The 21,354-nt window shown below is 39.6% G+C and overlaps 1 protein-coding gene across 3 annotated transcripts in view; it reads right to left on the bottom strand.

Annotated features, from left to right (window-relative positions):
* arhgap10 (Rho GTPase activating protein 10) overlaps positions 1–21,354 on the bottom strand; it is a 48,388-nt gene that overhangs the window by 22,538 nt on the left and 4,496 nt on the right. For all 3 annotated transcript variants that reach the window (XM_051386048.1, XM_051386047.1, XM_051386049.1), the window contains exons 2-15: positions 11,985–12,080; positions 11,573–11,634; positions 10,302–10,373; positions 9,969–10,070; positions 7,960–8,070; positions 7,601–7,705; positions 6,874–7,003; positions 6,160–6,266; positions 5,933–6,027; positions 5,109–5,190; positions 4,852–4,894; positions 4,678–4,746; positions 3,986–4,060; positions 450–534 (exon numbers count right to left, since the gene is read on the bottom strand). In XM_051386048.1, coding sequence (XP_051242008.1) covers positions 450–534; positions 3,986–4,060; positions 4,678–4,746; positions 4,852–4,894; positions 5,109–5,190; positions 5,933–6,027; positions 6,160–6,266; positions 6,874–7,003; positions 7,601–7,705; positions 7,960–8,070; positions 9,969–10,070; positions 10,302–10,373; positions 11,573–11,634; positions 11,985–12,080 — 1,234 coding nt within the window. The remainder of the gene's footprint in view (positions 1–449; positions 535–3,985; positions 4,061–4,677; positions 4,747–4,851; positions 4,895–5,108; positions 5,191–5,932; positions 6,028–6,159; positions 6,267–6,873; positions 7,004–7,600; positions 7,706–7,959; positions 8,071–9,968; positions 10,071–10,301; positions 10,374–11,572; positions 11,635–11,984; positions 12,081–21,354) is intronic.

Here is a 21,354-nt window from a genome sequence, read left to right as displayed (position 1 = left end):
ATTGCGAAACTTAACTTACATCTCAAACTGTGTTCAGGGGTCACATTGCTCAAAATGTAGAAGTTCAACCAAATAGTTTTGCGGTGAGGTAAACAGATCACAACAAAAGGTTTAAGAAATGTTTGACAAATAACAATATATCACTGCTTACTGGGTAGAAACTGATGTTTTTTTTGGTTAACATTTTACAGTTTTGTCAATAACATTGTTTTATTTAGCCAACAGTCTAAAACCCAAAGATACATTAAGTTCACAACCGTGTATGACAAAGTAAAGAATCCTCACCTTTGAGAAGCAGAAAACAAAGAATTTGGGCATTTTTGCATCGATTATTAAATTTGTTGCCGATTCATTTTCTATCATCTGACTAATTGATTAATCAACTAATTGTTGCAGCTCTGGATGGTTTACATTTGTTTATGTGTGTCTTTCACCCCACCAATCCTTACCTTAGATAAAGCTTCAGTGCACTCGTTATTGTCTTAATGTCCCAGTCCTCGCTGGTAGACAGATCCACTTCGTTGCTCGTCTCATCTGAATGAATCACAATCATGAAACATATTCTTACTAGAATGAATGCTCATTGACTGAGGTACCAACACAAAGCACCAGCTAAATACTCTTTTTCGCATTAATGAACCACAGAAAGATTTTGTGGGCAGCCTAGAAAGTCCAAATATGCAATATAAATATGTAACTTGTAATTAGCCATGTGAGGATAAAAGCAGTGCTAGTAGCCTTGGGGGTCGAGTCTAGCCCCAGTGGATATGGAAGGAAGTTATAGCTTCTGTAGAGGGCTGCTGGTTCTATACTCATTACAAGTTTAATTAATCCCTTACTACTTCATTGACTCCACAGGGACTCAAGGGCTGTGTTGTGCTGAAAATTCAGGGGGCTTTAGTCACACCTTAAGTAACCTCTGATGAATTACAGAGGATGTGGAAGTGCAATGTGTCAGTGAAGTGTTGTGAGTTAGACACTTGTACAGTACAGGGCTCAGGTCAACACACAGACTTTAGCTTCGTGGGTGGTAGGTGGTCTGTGTTACTGGGAAATTTTTTTTTTGATTTCATCCAAGCACTGCAGCGAAGACTGCTGTGTTTCTCCGCCTGCTCGGTCCACTCAACGGCCTGTCCAATATCAGCTTCTTAAAGCAAATGTTTTTGTGGAGTCTTTGTAGCCAAAGCTGTGCCTCCGTAAGTATGTATGTTGAGATTGATGGGGTCTGCACAGGCTCTGTAGTCTGATCTAACACAAACAGGCTTGGACTTGGTTAGGTCAACGACACAAAAACACATTTTTGGCAGCAGCGGTTGGAGTAGTGATTATAAAACTGCTAACCACAAAGCAGCAGCAAGTTTCAAGGTGTAATTCTTTGTTATTCTACATTGGTTACCTAAATTAAGCCCTTGAGGACATTAATGCACTGTGTCGTGACTTTAACATAACAGCTAAAGTTGGAACTGCAGCTCCTGTAATACACTTCGATGCAGTTTCACCATAAAAATACATTCCAAAAGAATGTTAAACTAGAAGATTTCCTGACAGACATCACATTTTTAAGACTAAGGATAGGTGGATTGATAAACAGGTCCAATTAGTGTGAAAGTGAGTCCAAGAAAACCATAACCAAATAACATATATTGGATACAACCGAAATAAACAATAGTGTAGACATTTGCAGTAACTGATAAAAGGAACACATGGTTGTGCGACATATGTGTTGTAGGCGAGTTGAACGGTACCACAATTTAAAAAGGAAAAGCTTAAGCAGCTGGTAAAAAGAGTGAGCAAATGTGCCAGCTTTTACAGTCTAGTGCAGTGGTTTCCTACATTTTTGGCTTCAACTTTTTTTTCCTTTCCTATCTTTTTCATCATCTTACGACCCCTTAAGCTAAAGTGCTTGTTAGATGGTCAAATAGCTTCAGAAATACCCACACCTTTCGGATGTCAGATTAGGGGTTCTGTGTCCAACCATTTATGTAACTTTCCGAAACTGACAATCCGACATTCACACCCACTTCACGCCATGGTTGGCGAGCAGGGTGGAGGTGAGAATGAAGCCAGGGTTTAAACTTCTCTCTCAAACTCTTTTTTTTCCTTCTTTACACAACTATTTCTGTCACTTTTCATGTGAACAACCAAATGCAACACTATGAATGTCGTCCAGGAGTGACTGTCTGAAAAAAGTCTGCCTATTAAAACACGTCTCCCCCCTCTCTAGAAAAATATAAACACATTTGATTGACAACATGTTGTACAAACTAGTTCTGTTAGCATAAGCATAAGCATAACCTGACCCTTAGATTTCCCTTGCAACTCCTTGTGGGAATCCAGACCATCAGGAGGAAACCACTGGCCTAGAGGGTACAGGCTGACCGGAACTCCTGAACTCAAAGAGGTGCACTCAGTAGCCGCAGTAGAAACTAAGTTTTTTTTAAAAATTCAAGTTAACCCTTTAAAGTCATCCAGAGTTGTTTCAAGACATTGTTCTGAACAGATATTATTAACAGAAGTTGGAAGCAACATAAACCTTTTGAGCATCTGGTCGGCTCTCTGGAATAAATGGGCCACCATGTTTGGACACATCATCCAGTGTTTTCATTAATGGTCATTTACACCTTAAACCATGAAAATATATAATGTATTGAGTAGTTCTTTGGACATATCTCACAGCAATCCTAAAATTTGCTGCACTCTGCAATTATATCTATAGAACCAAGAAGTCTAACTCAGCAACACCATACACTTCCCTGCCTCATACTGTAAAACAGACAGGTCATAGACAGAATGGAGCTCACTTTTACAGTCTTCTTCCTGTTATATTGTTGCCTGACATTCGATAGGTGCCGTTCTCTTTGTTTGTACTGTAATATGATGGGAGACTCGTTTTCCATCACTCTGTCCTCTCTGATTGGACCATTGCCATGTCGGTGGGTGAGAGATGAAAAGGAGGAGGAGTGGGAGGATCCGAAGTCTTTCTTCAGGGTTTAAAGCTTGCTTCACCCACTCACTGTGAACCGTTGTATGCATGAAATGTTTGTGAATGTGTTGGTTTGTGTAGAAGTAGTACTACCTCTGCCATAGATATTAGTAATTTCAGGGATAAAATATAACTCAATGACGCTTAATGAAAATATCCCATCTATTGTATGCAGCCAATCAGTAACCCAACATTAGCAAGCATTAAAGTGCACGCATCTATATTTTTCCCTCATTCACAATGTGGGATGTCAAGACCACAGATGAAGGCTTCTTTTACCATTCTCAGGCTTTAAAGAAACTACTTAAAAGTGCCGCCGCAGAGTGTTAATGGAGTCTACAGCATGAGTCGGCAGGTTGGGAGGCTGGAAGGTTTTGGAGAGGAAGCTGAGACAGGCTGGCGGCTGCCTGAGTTTGTTGTCATTCTGAACACAGAGCTGAAAGTGAGCTGGTGTCTGCTGGAGACGGCAGGAAACCAGAGAGCAGACAGGGAGCAATGGAAAGGACAGAGGACAAGCTCTATAGAAAAGAAGTTGAGTGAAAGGGATTGAAGACAAGTGAGCGGCATAAAGGAAATAGAGAAAGGCGACTGACGGACTAAGCCAGCCACGAGCACACGAGAAGCCATCTTAGTGGTGTGTTAATGAAGAAAAAGCCAAAAAGTGCAAGGACGTGGATAAGAGGGACCCTTTCTGGTTGTCTGGGGGGATAAAAGACTGAATGGAAGTGAGGCAAAGATACACCCAGGCACCTGTTGCACTTTAGAGAGACCTAGTCCTGATAGGCTGAGTCATGGGCTGATTGTCAGTCACAATCTTTTTAATATCGCACCGACAGACACATCCATTACGTCAGCACATTCAACTAACTAGGGGCAACCTGATATCACAGAGATAGTGCAGTAGCATATAAATTAAAAATTTTACTTCATTCAGCTCTTACCAGCAACTCTCTATGCAAATACATTTCTAGAACAGAAAGAAAGGAATCGACTTTAACTTACCAATCATTAATGAGAGAAGCTTCTGGACCTTGGAGCTTACCCCGACAACTCTGTACAGCCCTTGGTCATTAATACCTGATAAGTAATAATAATAATAATGAAAATTTATTTGCATAGCACTTTTTAAAATAAAGTTGCAAAGTGCTCTATGTGGAAAAGAATACACAACGTGAATAACAAAATAGAAGGCAAACAAAAACAATGAAATAATAAAGAATAAGGAAAGAATATTATATATATATACACATACACACACACACAACAACAACCCTCTGTGTGGGAAGTATACAGCAGACTCATGACTATATCTTAAGAATTTGAACCAAGTTCAGTGAGACAGATAATCATTTGCATATAGAAATATTGAGAATGTTGAGAGGGACTAAACCAAAACTGTTTTTATGACTTAAAAAGAGGTCAGATAAGCATGGAAGCTGAAGCTAATTAATAAGAACTTTAGAGCTATGCAATGAAAGGCATTAGTATTATCTACAATACATGCTGCCTGCAGTATCTGCCAGTCAGCTTTTTGTTTTAATACTGGAGCAAGTCTGCCCCCTTGTGTACAGACCAGCACACTGCACCCATGTTACCTGTTACTATCCACCAATTCCAATGTTATATTTCCCTAATTAGGTCACCTTGTAATTCTGTCAACTAAGCTTTTCAATATTTACATATCTAAGGCTCACCTCTTGTCTCTATGGCGCTGATGGAGTTCTTCACAAAACTTAAACCCACATCATCCAGCTGGGCATCAACTGCAGGTGGGAAAAACAAACAAACCTTGTGGTGAAGTGCTGCTCTCGTGAAACTTAATGACACTTTTTCACAGATACAAAGTCTGGTTCAGCTAGCCTACTTACTTCCTCGTTCTTTAGAATAAGTCCTCCCAAGATAGTGTCCAATCTGTTAAAAAAAAACAACAACTCTTCATTGCTTTCTAAAGTTTATCAAGTACTTAAGCCTTGTGGTATACAGTGAAGTGCACATATATAGAAGTACATTAAACTAAAAAGAATTGCCTTCTCTAAGACAGCAGTTACACAGAACAGAATACAGTAGAGCTACATGAGCCAAGTGTGAGTGGTAGATGATGACATAGTATAGGCGGCTGACTCACAGGGTCCTTCCCACCCATGGCCTGCATCCAGAACTTCTGGTCATCCTCTGACAGAGCCTGTACTGTTAGCACCGTCCCTGGCCTGGGAAAGAGCCATACCACATCAGCATGAGGCAAAGCATTAGAGCTTCAGTACAGTAAAGCATTAGGGCATGTCAGTGTCAGTGTCAATATAAAACATCAAATTTGTTTAGAAATCTTTGGGAAAAAAACAACACCCTCTGCCAAGGGCACTTGCACCTTGGATTTGCAGTAACTACAAATATGAGCCCCATTAGTCATGCCAGCTGGTTTATGAGACCTACAATCATGTGGGACCAGATGGATATCAAGTTACTCATCCCAATCAGAATGGATGTGTGGTCTCAAATTTCCTTACTAAATCTGGGGTATTGCTCTTCTATTAATACTACAGAAAGGGGGTAGGGCAGAGTTAAGTTGTGTGACAAAATGAGGTATCTATTACAGGAGGGCACAGCAGGGTGTGACAAATCCTCCCAGCTAAGTGTGTAAGGGCAGCCCTCCAAGACAAATCCTGCTGGCCTGCCCTCTGCAATCCAAAACAAGGTAAATTGTAATCAGCAATTATGCTCTTTAGCAAGATCTTTAGCAAAACTGTTAAGGTGGAATATCACAGTAAATAATCAATGTGCTCTGTAGCCGCTATGGACAAGGCACAAGAGAATATTTTGCACTAAGTTCAATCAAGAGTCATCCTTAAGAATAATTTCAAATAAAGTGTTTCACTTGTGATATAATGTAAAATGATACCGTCAGCTACGAGCATAATATCATGACAGTGTGTTTGAGAAACAGTTATGTACCGATCTGTTATGTCGAGTTCTAAACAGAACCTCCTGTCCAACATGTCTGTCGTTTTGCGAACACAGGATTTGAGCGTGACAGACTCTATCTCACCCTGAAAAAACAAAAACAAAAAAAAGAAAAGAAGAATCAGCAAAGTGAAAGATCTCACAGAGAACAGGGTTGAGATATCATAAAAATTGTTTGGCATTTATAACCCAATGCTCCATGTTTTCTGACTACTCACATTCTTCCCACCAGATCTGTGGTCGAAGGTCACCATGTGGAGGATCTTCTGCTCTTTGACGAATGTGCAGTAGCGTTTGACCCAACTTGAACCAAAGGGAGGTGGCCCTAGAGAAACAAGGCACAGATGTGACACATACATTCAGTATTGCTTATTGCAGCAGTATCCGGGAAGACACCTGCAATGACAATGTGTGTCCGAGTGGAGCCAGAAAAAAAAGTAAAACCAAAAATTTGCCTATTTCAGGTGCATAACGCTGAATCACTGTTACTGCTGGTTTAAACATGCATTTTAACTTCCATGCTCTGTTCACAACAGGGATAAAAGAAAATTACTAGTCTTTCCAAACTTTCCTGACACAATAACTCTTCACATAACGTTAGATAAAGTCTTTTTATTGTCATTTTCACAGTATATAAAGCATTAACAGCATTTAACATACATGAAATGAAACTTATCCTCCATCCTATATACATTACTATATATATTAGGAGCAGTGGGCAGCTGTAGTGCTTAAGGGCACCTCGGCAGTGCCTAGAAGGTGAAACTGGCACCTCTCCAGCTACCAGTCCACACTCCATACTGTGGTCTGTGGGGCTTGAACTGGCGACCCTCCGGTTATCAAGCCATGACTAAATTGCCTCACGTATGTTATGAATGGTTGTAATATGACATCCCAATTAAAAACACATTTGAACTTTATAAAGGTCTTACGTTTTTCTTGTACATAGAGATAGCCTTCACAACTGATAGGGCTGGTCTGTCTGTATTCCTGAGGTGTCTCCCTGATCCTTTTCATCAGCTCGTACACTTCAGACCGCGCGCCCTCAAATCGACTCCTTGTCTGGGAGGGAGAGGAAGTAATCACACACACACACACACACACACAACAGGAAGTCACTTAAATAATGAGAGGCAAATGAAAATCAAAACATATGAGCTTTTCTTGGAAACCCCTTATATCTCCATGAAATTAAATTGAATAATTAGTAGCAATCTAAAACTGAGAATTAAAAAAAAAGAGTATAATGGCACTGAGTACAGGGGACAGAGTAGGGGAAACCAAAACGATGGAAATATGATATTAACAATTGGCTGAAGAAGTAAAACATGAAGCAGAGTCAAATAGTTGGTGGCTAAATCAAAACAAATCAAAACAAGGCAAGTTAATATTGGACTTGCATCTGACAGGTAGAGAGTGAGGACTCCAGTGGCCCATGATGCTCTGTCTTTAGCTTTAGTGGCTGTGTTAACTAGGAAATGATTTGCTAACAGGTTAGCCATAGGAACATGACTCTGGACTCTGGTATTACACTCAAGACCTTTTCTGTTCTTTGTGTAGAACAAGAACACACAAATACTATACAAGCAGTTGCTGTCATGGTTAGAATCATCCTTATCCAAATGACAAATATAATAATAAAATATTAATATTCCTTACATTCTGAATATTGATCTGCAGTGCTCTTTTATAATGGTCAAAGTCCTTGGCGAGCTCGAAGCCCTGGTGATAAAAGGTGAAGACTGTCTGAAAGAAGGCCAGCATCTAAAAAGGTCACAGGAAGAAACAGATAAGAGATGTTAATCTAAAGAGTGAGCAAGTGAAAGAGAAACTCATATCAAAACACTAAGGCCAGAGAAATGATCACATTATGCCAGAATATGATGGGATTGTTTAGTCATTCTCAAGTAAGACAGAAACCTAGCCCCCTGTGACACATCCTTTATTGCCTTTTGCTTTTATTAATGTGAAAGACAAGCCACATTGGTGCTGACATGCCACTAAGGCCAGTTACTCACCGGTTCCACACACTCAAACTTCTTTCTCTCTTGGATCTCCTGCAATTTGCACACATAGTCCAGTGACTCCTCCTGAAAGTGCTGCCTCATGGCATCCACCTGGATGTCTGCCTGTGGAGGTGGAGAACACACACCATGACGATTATAAGGACAGGCAGATGCATGGAAGCAAAGAAGAAACATTAGGATCTTTGTCATACAGTGCACTTTGAGTTTTTCTTTTTATGGCATTATATTCTTACATCCATCCATTACTTATACCTGCTTGTCCTATACAGGGTTGCGGGCAGGTTGGAGCCTATCACAGCTCACTTTTGGTTGAAAGGCGGGGTACACTGAACTTAGTAGTGTCTTTGATGTCACAGGGCTAACATGTATAGGCAGATGGAACACCCAAACTTACAGCTGTGGGCAATTTAGAGGTGCCACTTAATCTACAGTAATCTGCAAGTCTTTGGACTGTGGGAGAGAACCAGAGCACCCAGGGGGCAGATTTATACACAGAAAAGCGCCTGTTGGTCGGGGGAGATTTGTTTCCTTCTTGCTGTGACAGCATTAACCACTTCTGACCATCTTAGATGTATACAGTCATTTTATATACTATATATAATAGAATACAACAAAGATTTACAAATTGACACAACTGGTAGCTGAACCACAGAGGACAAAGGTCCAGTGTGTTATAATTAGGAGAGGAAATGGAATATAATATTCATAGGTATGTTTTCATACTCGTAAAATTAGGAATTGTTTTGTTTTAGATACTGTAGTACGAGCTGTTTTTATATACAGAGGGAGAGCAGATTGCAACTTCTTCGCTTGAACCTCACCTTCCAAGAACAAAGGAGAAACTACCGTGGCTGCAAAAACCGCCCCCATCTAGAGCCAGTGTTTGTCCCTGCTGGACTACTGTAGAAACATGGTGGGTCAACATAGGAGACTCCATGGAAGGTGACCTGCGGTGTCTATAGATATAAATGGACCATTCTAAGATGAATGAAAACTTAACAATTATTCACTAATGAAAATGTACCTATGAATATTATTTTCCATTTCTGCTGATAGACGCTACTAAATGTTACACACTGAATCTTTAAGTGTAATAAGTGATATACTTTCCTACTACAGAAATACTAGTGCTTTGTATCAACTACTGATAAGTAATTATTTATTCACTTTAAAATGGGTAAGATCGAAGTTCATATGCTGCTTTTCATAATATATGCTGGTGTTCATAGAGATCATTAACAACTGATGCGGTGTTGATGAAGTTCATGACTCCTGTGCCTGTGAACGAATCACAAGGTCTATTTATTCAAGTCTGATAGGAATCCGTGTTGGTACCACAGACCCTTGAGTCACAAAGAACAGAACAGCCTGTGGTCGTAATGTCAACATTTTCAAGTGTCCTCTCTAGTTGGTGTATACAACATATGGGTAAGCCTTACATGGCTACATGGCATTGCTTTGCATGGCAATGCAAACGACTAGTTAAGTGAGAGGTGGTGGTGCAATGGATCACAGTGGAACCGTACAGTCTGACCCCCATGATAACTCCTCTTTTTTGCTGATCCAAAAGACGATCCAATCCGTGACTCAAAACCGTGAATCACTCTGAACTGTGAGTTTTGTGATCCATTGGACCCCTAGTGAAAGGCTACTAAATTCTCCACAATTTAAAATGTCCATGTCATGCTACTGTGGCATGGACTGTTACCGAAAACTACAATACAGCAACCAGGTTTGACCTTGGTAGAACAGCCACAGCTGTGAGTACACATTTCCTTTCCAAACAAGCCAGGAAAACTGTTGCTTCAAGGCACGTCAGTGGAAACTTGGTCCAACCGACTTTGCAGCGAGCTTCTTCCCCAAGGCACCAAAGACAAAAAACTAAAAACAGGGATTCTCAAACTAAACAATATTCCCTTTTCCGTTCGTTTTGCTATCATTATACATTTTTATTCAGCATGTTACATATCTGTCAAGAGAGTTCAGGCAAGGATAAATACCTCTTGTAGCTGTGGCTCTTTCTTCTTTGCTGACATATTCAGAAGCTTTTCCAGAGAGCTGTAGTACTTCTCTGTTTCTTTCTCATACTTCTTTCTTTCCGCCTTAAGAAGGTACAGTGGAAGGAGTAGAAACATGTAAGGACAACAAAGTACTGGATTATTCTTGAGGACAAAGGAATCAAAGCCATGTGCATAGTACAATTCATATACTATTAGCATCCAACTGTAAAATACAGAATTTTTAACAATCATTAGGGTACATCAAGCATACAAACACATCTGCTGAGAGCTATAAAACATATTGGGAAGTGGAAATAAACCATTATACATTACCCTAACTATACCAAGATGATCTTTCCTGAACTTCTCCAGGGGTTTCATTAAGGTTTCTGTGATGTTTCTCATCTAGACAGAAACAGAAGCCATAACAAAGCTTTCATTATTACTCAACTCAATGACAAATCCATTGATATTTCATATGACGCAACACCATTTTCCATTCTAAGTGTCTGTTGACTGCAGTCAAGACTCTCTAGAGGTCTCTAGAGGTGCTGCTTTTTGATTGATGCCCTATTTGCCTTGATACATAAATTACATAATTTAAATTACATAACTACTATTCTAAAAACATCATTGTCTTCCAATAATGTATTAATAATGTCAAAGTATTTTTCCTCATTCCTTCAGTTCTTCTGCTCTGCTGACTGCAGGACATGTCTGCGCTTGCATGATCATCCCACTTTTTCTTACCTTGCACTGTGATGTCATCCCACTTTACTGAGTGCAGTGCTGTGCTGAGCAGTGTGTTTACTATTATGGTCTGAGACTAATGCTAAAACAGTCATCTCAGTCAGCCAGTGATGATGGGCCAACTCCCTAACCTCAGACACTACGGACAGACATTACAAGAGAATGGCTGTTTATAGAAAGTCGCAAGCACTAGATTGTGCATCCCTGTTTAAAGAAGAAGAATGTTTTATGATGTATTTCTTTTGAAAGAAACTAAAACTGACTGCCAGGCCTACTGCTTAAATTAAAACAAGTCTTCAAATGATGAGTTTTAACAAGCTTTTTTTGGCTTATAAATTAGCAACTTTAACAACATTGCCTGATGCAGAAGCTAGTTTTCTGGTGGTATGTTGTAATAGTTTATATTGTCTTGGTATTTAAAGCTTTGGTGTAATAATCTGGATATGCACTTCTGTCCTCTGTGCAACCACTCCCAGGCAGGTGCTGTGACAGTGACCCTTAGACAGGCACAATGGGAGGGAACTGTTTGAACACTATCAAGACTTATCTACCCTTAGGTTTGTCTACTAGATGCTGCGTCTGTACTGCATGTTGGAGAAAATTATGTCACAAGTGCCTGTCTGGATCTCTGGTGGATGACAGAGTTTATACATTTAGAGGCGCATGTACCAAATGTGGGCCATAATAGCTGTAGGCTGGTTGGAAATGCACACAATGAAGGAGTACACAGATAAACAATTCAAGTGCAATACACCGACAGACAGACAGATATATAGATAGATAGCACAGACAGACAGACAGACACAAAGGTATTTCCCCTGGATCTCAAGCAGGTTCTGACTGGTTGTTCTCACCATCAGCTCTCTTTGGTCTTCTAGGTTCTTGAGGAATGAGGAGAACTCCTGCAAAGACTCATCTGAAGAGAAGAAAAAATCAAACAGTAATAAATGAAGTAATTTTGCTTCACTCTAGGCCTCTCTCTCTCTCTCTCTCTCTCTCTCTCTCTCTCTCTCTCAAACACACACACATACACACATACACACACACAAACACACACACACACACACACACACACACACACGGCCTAAAAGACATTATGATTATCAGATGTTCCCACCGCAGGTGCACACCAAAATTCGGCTCTTAATTTACTGGTAGAGAAAGAACCATAAACAAACATTTACAGTGCGTGTGTGCAATGTCTGTGTGGTGGTGACAAAACTAGTGGTTAGTTTCCATCATGTGCGAGGCCATACCCACACTTACCGATACACTTTTCATCATCTGTCTTTGCATCTCCGATGTACTCAAACTGAAACTCTCCCAGGCACTGAGCAAACTTTCGCTGTGCCATACCCAGCTCTGAAATAAAAGATAATCATATATAAAAACCATTACAAGGACTTAAAAGAGGCAGAATTCTTAATATATTATTCTGATTACACTGTATGGTGACATGATCTAGACACACACACACATTTTACTGAAAAAAATTATGCAGACAACAATTACGTACCATGTTCATCATAAAATACTGTCCTACGAAATAATTTGTAAAAAAGTAACTCAATATAACTATAAACCATCATGGAAAGTAGGTCTGCATCACACAGTTAACTACTCTGCAAACATCCTGCTTGTCTACAGTGTGCTACATCCTGTTGCACATCAAACCCTATCATAACATGAGGGCAGGTGCCACAGGTGAACGCAGAGAGCAAACTTTATTAAACTGTGTGCAAGTCATAGCTTATACAAACAAAGATAAAAGAAATAGCATAAATGATGCTACTAATGTATAACCCATAAATTGGATAACCCCAGAATTATTTCATAGGGTTGTTTAATAAAGGGAAATTATATATATATATATATATATATATATATATATATATATATATATATATATATAGATATATAGAGAGAGAGAGAGAGAGAGAGAGAGATTTTTTTTAATTTTCAAGATATATGATAGTATTTAGCTTAACTAATGAAATGTAATGTGATACAATTTCAGTCAAAACTAACATTACATACACAATACCACAAATGATTTTGTTTCGCCATTGCAATATGTAATTTACAGTGTGTAAATGTATATCTATAGCCCTGATGACATACAGAAATGCAACCTTAATATCAGTAAATCTTATATGAGAATGTATTGGCCAGCTGTAACATGGGTGACTGAGATTACATGCTCCTTGATCTGCATTAAAACTATTTCAGATTTTAAGAGGTGGATAAATGCTGTTTAACTCCACCCTTCTCTACACCCCTGCACAATAGTAACCACAGTAAAATCTATTTCCAAACAGTGAAGAGATTCCATGAGAGGGGATCTCTGACCCATGGCAGTCCCCTGGGGAAGCATACAGGGTATTTTAAGACTGGAGCTATGAACAGTATACTGGGGAGCAGTGTCATTGGATGTGGCACATAGCTAGGACCCTATAGGGAGCAATCAACTGAGCAACACCACAATATAGCTGTGACACTGCTGAACATCTGCAACTGCTACAAAGACACTGGAGAGCTAGCTGGAAAGTAGAGCTGCAACTAATGCTTATTTTTTATTATGTCATTCAAAAAAATATTTTAAATATTTATGTCTAAAAATGCTAATAATACTTAAAACTATCTAAAGTGATAGTGATTATTATGGATTTTTATTCCCTCATTGTTGCGGTTGATTAAATATTCGGAATAATTATTAATCTCCTGGGTAAACTATTCTTGCAAATTAGAGTTTTTTGGTTGGATTTGTGAAATTTGTTTGGAAAAAGTCAAGCAGGACACAACTGCAGGCTCTCCCTCCATTGGACCCCAGTTGCGAGCCAACAGCATGCTAACTATGAGCATGTTTACATGCTAATGTTAACATCATGGTAATATGCTAAATGTTTCATGCTGTTTCATCAGCATTTTAAGATCCAATGGTTATCTAATATGTAACGTTATGTAATGTTAATATGCTAACTGTATGCATGTCAACAATCAGCCAGGGTCAAACCAGACAAATGTAATGTATATCCATGGCTATCCTGCTGCTTATGCACTCCAGGATCTCTGACCAGTGTGTGTACACATGCTATGGATTAAATCTGCCGTAGGGCCCAAAGCCCAAACATGTGAGAGGTGTTGGACAATGTCTGCCTAAGCCTGGTACAAAGGGCAACGCTTCTGCCTCAACTGTTTATTGCAAACCGTTTAAGATTGAGCTGAAGACCAGCAGTGGATTTCAAACACTTACAATTCCAAAGAAATAGTCAAACCAAACACCAGTGGTTGATTCCTTCAACTCATTTGTCAGTCATAGAACTACAGGAAGCAAAGGGATGCAAATAGACAATGGGACAGGTTGTGTATCTGAGTATTTACAATTGTTTGTTCTTTGACTAGGTCTTTATATAGCACTTAGAGGAAATGTTCTTTCTTTTCTTGTGGGTGAGGTAATTGTTGACTTTAAGAAATTAAATGTTTAAACAGCAAAAGAAATGCAAAAAGCATTGTGCATAAGCACACAAAAAGCAAGCTCCTTCTCTAGTAATACAGCTTTTTGTCCACAGGAAGGTAGAAAACATATTCTAATGACAGTAAGAAAAACAAAGGGATTAATGACTTGTTTATGGTTCATAACAGCTCATTTCTTGGCTCAAGAACGTCTGCCAGACACAGCACAGACCTAAGTTTAGATCATTAATCAAGAATGGAGAGGGTCTACGTTTGTCCTTTCCCCAGATACCACATAGACATGGTAAACAAAAAATAGGCCACTGACTCTGACAAACAATAGCAGTAGACTGTCAAATCCTCTGACTCTGGCACCTCTTTAAAGACAGTATTTTGGAGAAGTCAGATGGAATGGGAGGAGTAGTATGCAATGCTTTATTATTGTTAGCTCATAATCAGATGTGAGTTATTGCAATAATTCATTAGACAATAATTTAGAGTAGAAAATATATATTAGAGATATATTATAAACTTGTATCAACCACACTAACTCATTTTGGAGCTCATACCAGGAATACAGTACTAATGAACTAAAAGCTTTTCACTTTTTGGCCAAAATGTTTCTGTCATAGAGGTGACTTCTAGCTCGTGTAAACACAACCTGATGAACAGCTATGTGGGACTATGTAAGTAGGGGTTAAGGGCATTATTTTCAAAATAAAGGTATGGCAAATATAAGCCTGTCAGGTCATTATTTTGGGAGCAAACACTGAACATAGCAATTTTCTTTGAAGTGACTGAAAAATCTTGAAGGAATCTAAACCACACAAACCAGGGTGTGCAAGTCCATAAAAGGTGACTCTGGTCACTTTTCTAAACTATAGTCGTTAATTTGCAGCAAGACTGCAGACAGCACAAACAATCCTATATTGGCATGGTCTATAACGAACTCTGTAATCTTATCCAGTCCAGTAAGCAGGATGTAGACAAGTCATACGGAGCATTTCATTGGATTTAGAATCCTATTCCTCTACCAACGTCCTCTACTAGATTTAAACTGGTAGGCTTTACCTATGTGTGCATGACTGGATGCAGGCTTCCAGTGCCGACTGCACCACTACGATCATATTTCACCACTGCTTGTGTTTTTATTGTCCACTTGTCAAACACAATAAGTCTATTGTAAGGTAGAGCCCTTGAGTGGTGAGAAATATACTCACCACCAATGAAGCACCGTCATGCCTTTTCACTTTTATGTTTTTCTTTTTCCTTTCCCGTTTACTTTTTTTTGACAAAGTGGCATGGAGACAGCTTAGCTTTATCAGCATAAAAACCTCCTTACAACAGGCCACTGACATTATATTCAAACAGTGAATTGTGATCTCAAGAGCCCCACATCAGTTCTACAGAGAATGTTAGCATCTTTCAGCACATTAGTTTGGTGTAACTCTCTTGGTTAACCTCCCTCTGCAGTCATCTGCGTTGTTTCCTGTTGCAGCTATTTTCAGCACCACTGCCCCTAAGAGGTTGAAAAAAAATCAATTACTACTGCTTCAACTAATAACGCTGAAACAATCTTTTGTTCAGATTGTTTATGTTTCTGCCTCTGCCCCAGGTGCCTTTGAATTGTGGCTTTACCCAAGGCTTAATCTTAGGCCTCTTGCTGTTTTCCATGACTCTACCTTATCTTAGGGTCGTAATTTTGAAAATATAACATTTACTGTAATCGCTGTAGCTCAACAGTCTTTGTTTGCTCTTCTAACCATTTTTATATCCTGGTTTGACACTAAGAGTGACCAGGTTTCTACAGACTGTGGCTCTCTATGCTTTAAAGCAGTAAATCAATGCCTTAAACGTTTTATAGGAAAGCAATTTCAGAGGTTGTATATTGTTTTACTTTATGCTCTCATGTCTCTACTATTTGTGTCGTTACTAAGCAATCATGTTTCGCTTTTGCATATTTTCCATGCATGCCAGACAAGAATGAAGCTTCAGATACGGCATGTGTTTATGTTATGAATAAAAAGTACACGTCTTGTTATTAGTCGTAGTGTGTGACGTTCTGTAATGAGTTATATTGTTAAATTGAGCATCAAAAACACTAAACCTTCAAGTCTCACCCTAGGCTGATGGATAATCAGTGACGCTTATGGAGTCATTGTTAGTCATTTGCAATGCTCAAAATATCCCAAAACACACACAAATGTAGAGTGGAAAGTTCAGCAGCTCCCCTGGATAGTAAAAACATGTTTTGACAACATTACACTGAACCTTGACACACCTTAACAAAGCCTCAACACACTGTACTGTGTCTGACGTAAGGTTGGGGTAGTACCCAGGGGCAGTCACTGTATTGTAAAAGGTAATGAAAAGCTTATGGTATCATGAAAATCAATCCCATTCTAGCATTCTTCGAGGTGTGACAAGTATCATAGGACTTTTACTGCTACATTGCATAAGATAATTAATCCAAGAAATTGATAGGGTTATTGAATGTTGCCAGTGACTCAGGCATTGCTTTGCCATGTTTTTTATAATTTATTTACCAACTTTGTTTTGAGTTTGTCTTTTTTATTATTCCCATATAAAGGGAAATTTGGTCTTGTACATTTTATTATGGTACTTTATTAGAGTATTAAGGGTATCTTTTATCTCAGCAAAGACAGCATCAAGGCTCAGGTCACTGTGGACAATTAGTGTGTACTCCAAGAACAGTGATGTCAATGGATAGATTTGCAGGCTCTTTATTAGAGCCATATGTGAGCCTGGTGCACAAATCACACCCATCCACAATCTGATTACACAGGCTGCATGCATGTTGAACTCACTGCAGGGTGGACATTTAATATGAGAATATATGAGGCCAAGCTGTGTGGACTTCATTACATAAAACATGAAGAATGAATGTTATCCGGTTACATGAAGCTCCAGCATTAACCAACGTCAGGCAACATTCAGAGAAGGAAAAAATAGCAACAGCATTTGTGTTCCTGTGCACTGTCAATTGAAGTTAAAACAGCATAGATCAACTGGATACAATCAGTGGAGTAATAAACAAAGGCGTCAGATGAGAGGTCTGCATAGCAGATTGAAATGATAGCTGCTGTCCTAGAGGAAAGAACTATCACAAGATAGAAATACCTCGCACACACTAGGGCACACAAGAGTCCAAGGCAAAGGCTTCTCCTGCTTTTTGCCTTTTAAAGCAAGGCATTTCAGAGTAAACCTGGGAACTGTCAAACTTGGCTAGTTTCTCTACAGAACGCCAGAGAACCCAGTCTACCGGCTTCAGTGTATGAGTAATACAGACCCCACCTTACGTCTATCTGATATTACAGGCCAGACTGTTCTGTAACAGGAAAAATATGAGAAAATGCCCCTCTTTGTGACATAAACATTGGTGCCCCTGTTCAGAAGAGGTGGGAAGAAAAACAAAGAGAACACAATGGGGAGGGTACTGGTTATTATGGAGCACCACAGACCTAAAGCAGACGCTGCTTTTTTCAACAAGACCGCTGTCACAGAAAGACAGCAGCAAGAAACATAAATCATGTGTGACAAAATAATCTCAACTCAGACCTCCACTTCCTAGCTTTTAATTTTAGCTTTTTAAAAGCAAGTAAGTGCAGCTCTGAGTTGAGATTATTCTGCAACACATACTGTCCCCAAGGAGGTCAATAATGAACTAAATGAATGAGTTACTTATACTTAAAGACATAAAGCAGAGATGGGCAGTAAACCGCCAACTGAGAAGCTGATATGTTATGTTTGGTATTTTAATTTATGGCTTTAATAATGTGCTCTCTGATGATGACCTAAGGTACAAATATTATTATTGCAACAAAGCTATTTTACTTGCATTTACTATCTGGACTCTTGAACTTACTTACTCAGTATATTATAAGCTATGCAAAGAAAGACCCTTATTAAAAACTCCATGTTAATTGCAGGACAATAACTGTTCACACTGAGTGAAAATCCAACAGGCTTCCAATGTACAGTGACAGATTGTTTTTACTGTCAATCCTCCTAAGCTGAATTTGCATTATCTATGCTTAAAACCTCAGGCTACTGAGACACTGGGCTTTACATGTCATATACAGTCATGCTCCAAAACATGACTAACTAATTTCAGTACGAAATAGTAATTTACAAAGAAAAGCGTGTTTCTAAGATAAAAACACAAACTACCAGAACTTGTTTTCCACTTACTATATATCTTAGGGGTGTAAAAGTATTCATCCTGAACTTTTTGGTGCAGGACGTTCAGTTCAGTATGCGACTTCCGATGTTCATTACACCCTGTTACCATAACAACTACTATCAAAATAGCATATTTATGTCTACTCCTTGCACACATGGAACATAAATTCTAGAGCTCGAGCTTTACCCGGAAAGTTCTGGCAGTGCACCAGTTGTTGTCTGTCAGCCGTAGCATGTTAGTCAGCTTAGCTTGGTAAGTCAAGCTCATTGGGTAGTGATTAGCGTCAAACAGTATGCCGTCATTGTTCAACTGAGGTATCTCAGGTATGTCTGTGGAAACACTTTAAACATGTCATTTACGATGGAATCATACGAATGTGACGATTAGCGGAATGGGAGAAAAACAGACTGACCCCCCTTCTCACTAAGTAGTAACTAATGCTATAGAGTGTTTATCGCTGCAGATATGTGACCACAGTCGGACGTAGAAATTACTAAATTTAAGCATATGGTGCTTGAGCCACACTACAATGTTCCTTCACGTGTGCATTTTAATCAGTACGTTGTGCCTGCCCTGTTAAAAGAGCACACGTGTCATTAATTTTTAAAATACCAGTATTTGAGAGCATTAAATTAAGAATTTAACAGAACTAATGAGCTACTGTTTACATCTTTCAAAATAAATGACAAAAATGTCCGTACCATGACCCCGAAACCATGGTACATACTGAACTGTGAGTTCTGCCTACCGTTACATCCCGAGTATATCTTAAAGCAGGAAACTGAACATTGCACGTTCTGGCTGCTGCTGCAAAAGTTTTCCGCAAAACAAACCAGAAAACGTATGTATATGTCAAAGATCAGCAGCTGAAGATGTCCACAGTGTATTCATTGACGCCTGTTGGAGTGTTGTTTGTTATGATTTCTACAGTCTCATCAGATGTGCCACTTAGGTCAGAGCTTTGCCTGGTCCAGGCCCACAAAGAGCGTTTACATGCCGTGCCTTTCCACAGTCCTTCCTGTTCCACTCGCCAATCTTTTCCAGTCTGAATCCCTGCTCCACACTCGGCTCCCACCTTTGCCCTCCACAGAGCCAGCCCACCCATCCCCTCCCACAATCTCTCTTCCCCCTAGCTCCCTGCCCGCAAAGCATGCATTACTTCATTCATGACTTCCTGATCCTCAAAACAAGTCAATAGGGTGAGGCCGTGCTAAACAGTATCCTGTCAGTAATGCCCAATCAAAGATACATTAGTATCTGAATATTCTATTATGTTCATAGCCAATAAGTTAGAGTACATCATGCAGCCAAAGGTGCTTCCAATAGGTTGCCACATTAGCTTGCACCAAAAAAGGAGCCCCAAAAGCATAGTTGTGCCATCAAGCAGTACACTATCACTGCTATACTAGGGCCTTGTTCTTTCTAGAGATGAAAAGGCGTTCCTCCCACATGACTTCACGTCTTGTGCTAATGCGATTTTAATGAAAGATTGTGATGTGAGTCTTTGGCAGAATCAGTAATGTGATTACAGAGAGCAGCACTGAGCCAAGGCACACCATGGCAGGCTACTCTTAAACCCGTCTGCCAATGATAAAAAGACCTTCACATGGCTGGGGTTTAAAGCGGAACTGAAAGTGAAGAGGGGGGAAAAAAAAATATTTTGCTTTATGAGCCAATTGGTCAATTCACAAGAGGAAGTCCAGCTGTGGAAATGACTCTGATTGACCCCGCTACAACTCTGTAACTTCATGTTTCACATGATTGCAGCAATAACAGGACACTGTGAAACAAATACAACTGGGTGATGGGCATTGGCAGTATAAAATACAAATAACAAACTCTTTAGAAATGTAGAATTCATATTTTCTGCTACGAATAAGAAATCAATGCATTTTCTAAAGACAACAGAGGGTACAGACAGGACACAGTTCCTGTGAAGGAAACCCTCTGAAACAGAAGCACATCTGCATGTTGCTCCTCTAGTGGGCACTTCCATGTCATGGCTCTCCGGCCCAGGATCCCGCTATAAAGTTTCCTCTCCGAACCAAGGTCTTTCCGTAGTGGGACATCCTTCCAGTCGTAGGAGTGGAGGGAGTCACTGAAAGGGTGAGAACGGACTGGGATTTGGAGATCGACATTTGTCGTTTGGACAGCCCAAACAGCAGATCATTCTGAGGTCAAACATTTTATCATTCCACTCTTTAATCCACAGAAATGACTATACATTTTAGCAAAACTAAATCTGTCAATGTTTACTACTGAATGCTAAATCAACCATTTTTACAAGAGTGTTAGATCTTACGGTGAGGCTTGTGGTAACCAGCATAAACAGGGAGGATTACGCAGCTTTAGCTTCCCCAAATCAACTCCACTCATCAACAACAGTTCCTCTAGCGAGGCTGCCCTATCTCCTTCAAAACTGCAAAACCGGGCGTTCGGTCAGCTCAGTGGGTAGAGCTGGCGACACATGTACCGAGGCCGAGTCCTTGCTCCAGCAGCCCAGGGTTCGAATCCGACCTGCGGCCCTTTGCTGCGTGTCATCCCCACTCTCTGTCCCCCTTTCCTGTCTATCTTCAGCTGTCACTATCATAAAGGCAAAAAAAGCCCCCAAAAAAATGCAAAACCACAAACACTGCAGATTTTTGAGGCTATTTTGTCTGATATCTATGAAGAGCAGAAACCAAATATAGGGTCACACTCTCATGAGACAAGATTATCAAAGTAATGTCCAAGTAATAAGAGCTAGGCTGGTGCTGAGCTCCACACGGAGAGTGCAAATTAACAACACTATTCATTTATAATGTATTTATACTTGAGCTACAGCTAAAACTACTGTGAACTTTATAATAACACTACTTAGAAAGGCCTTAGAATAGCGTGAAAGTCTGTAGAAATAGCCTTTAAATTTGTGTGGTTTAATAATTTGATTATTTATAGAAACAGACTTCAACCGTAAAGTATTGAAAGAACTGCACTCAT

This window comes from Dicentrarchus labrax, unplaced genomic scaffold, assembly GCF_905237075.1.
Source record: "Dicentrarchus labrax unplaced genomic scaffold, dlabrax2021, whole genome shotgun sequence".
NCBI classification, from domain to species: domain Eukaryota; kingdom Metazoa; phylum Chordata; class Actinopteri; family Moronidae; genus Dicentrarchus; species Dicentrarchus labrax.
Note: the sequence above shows the minus strand (reverse complement) of the source record. Positions and strands in the feature narration are given on the sequence as shown.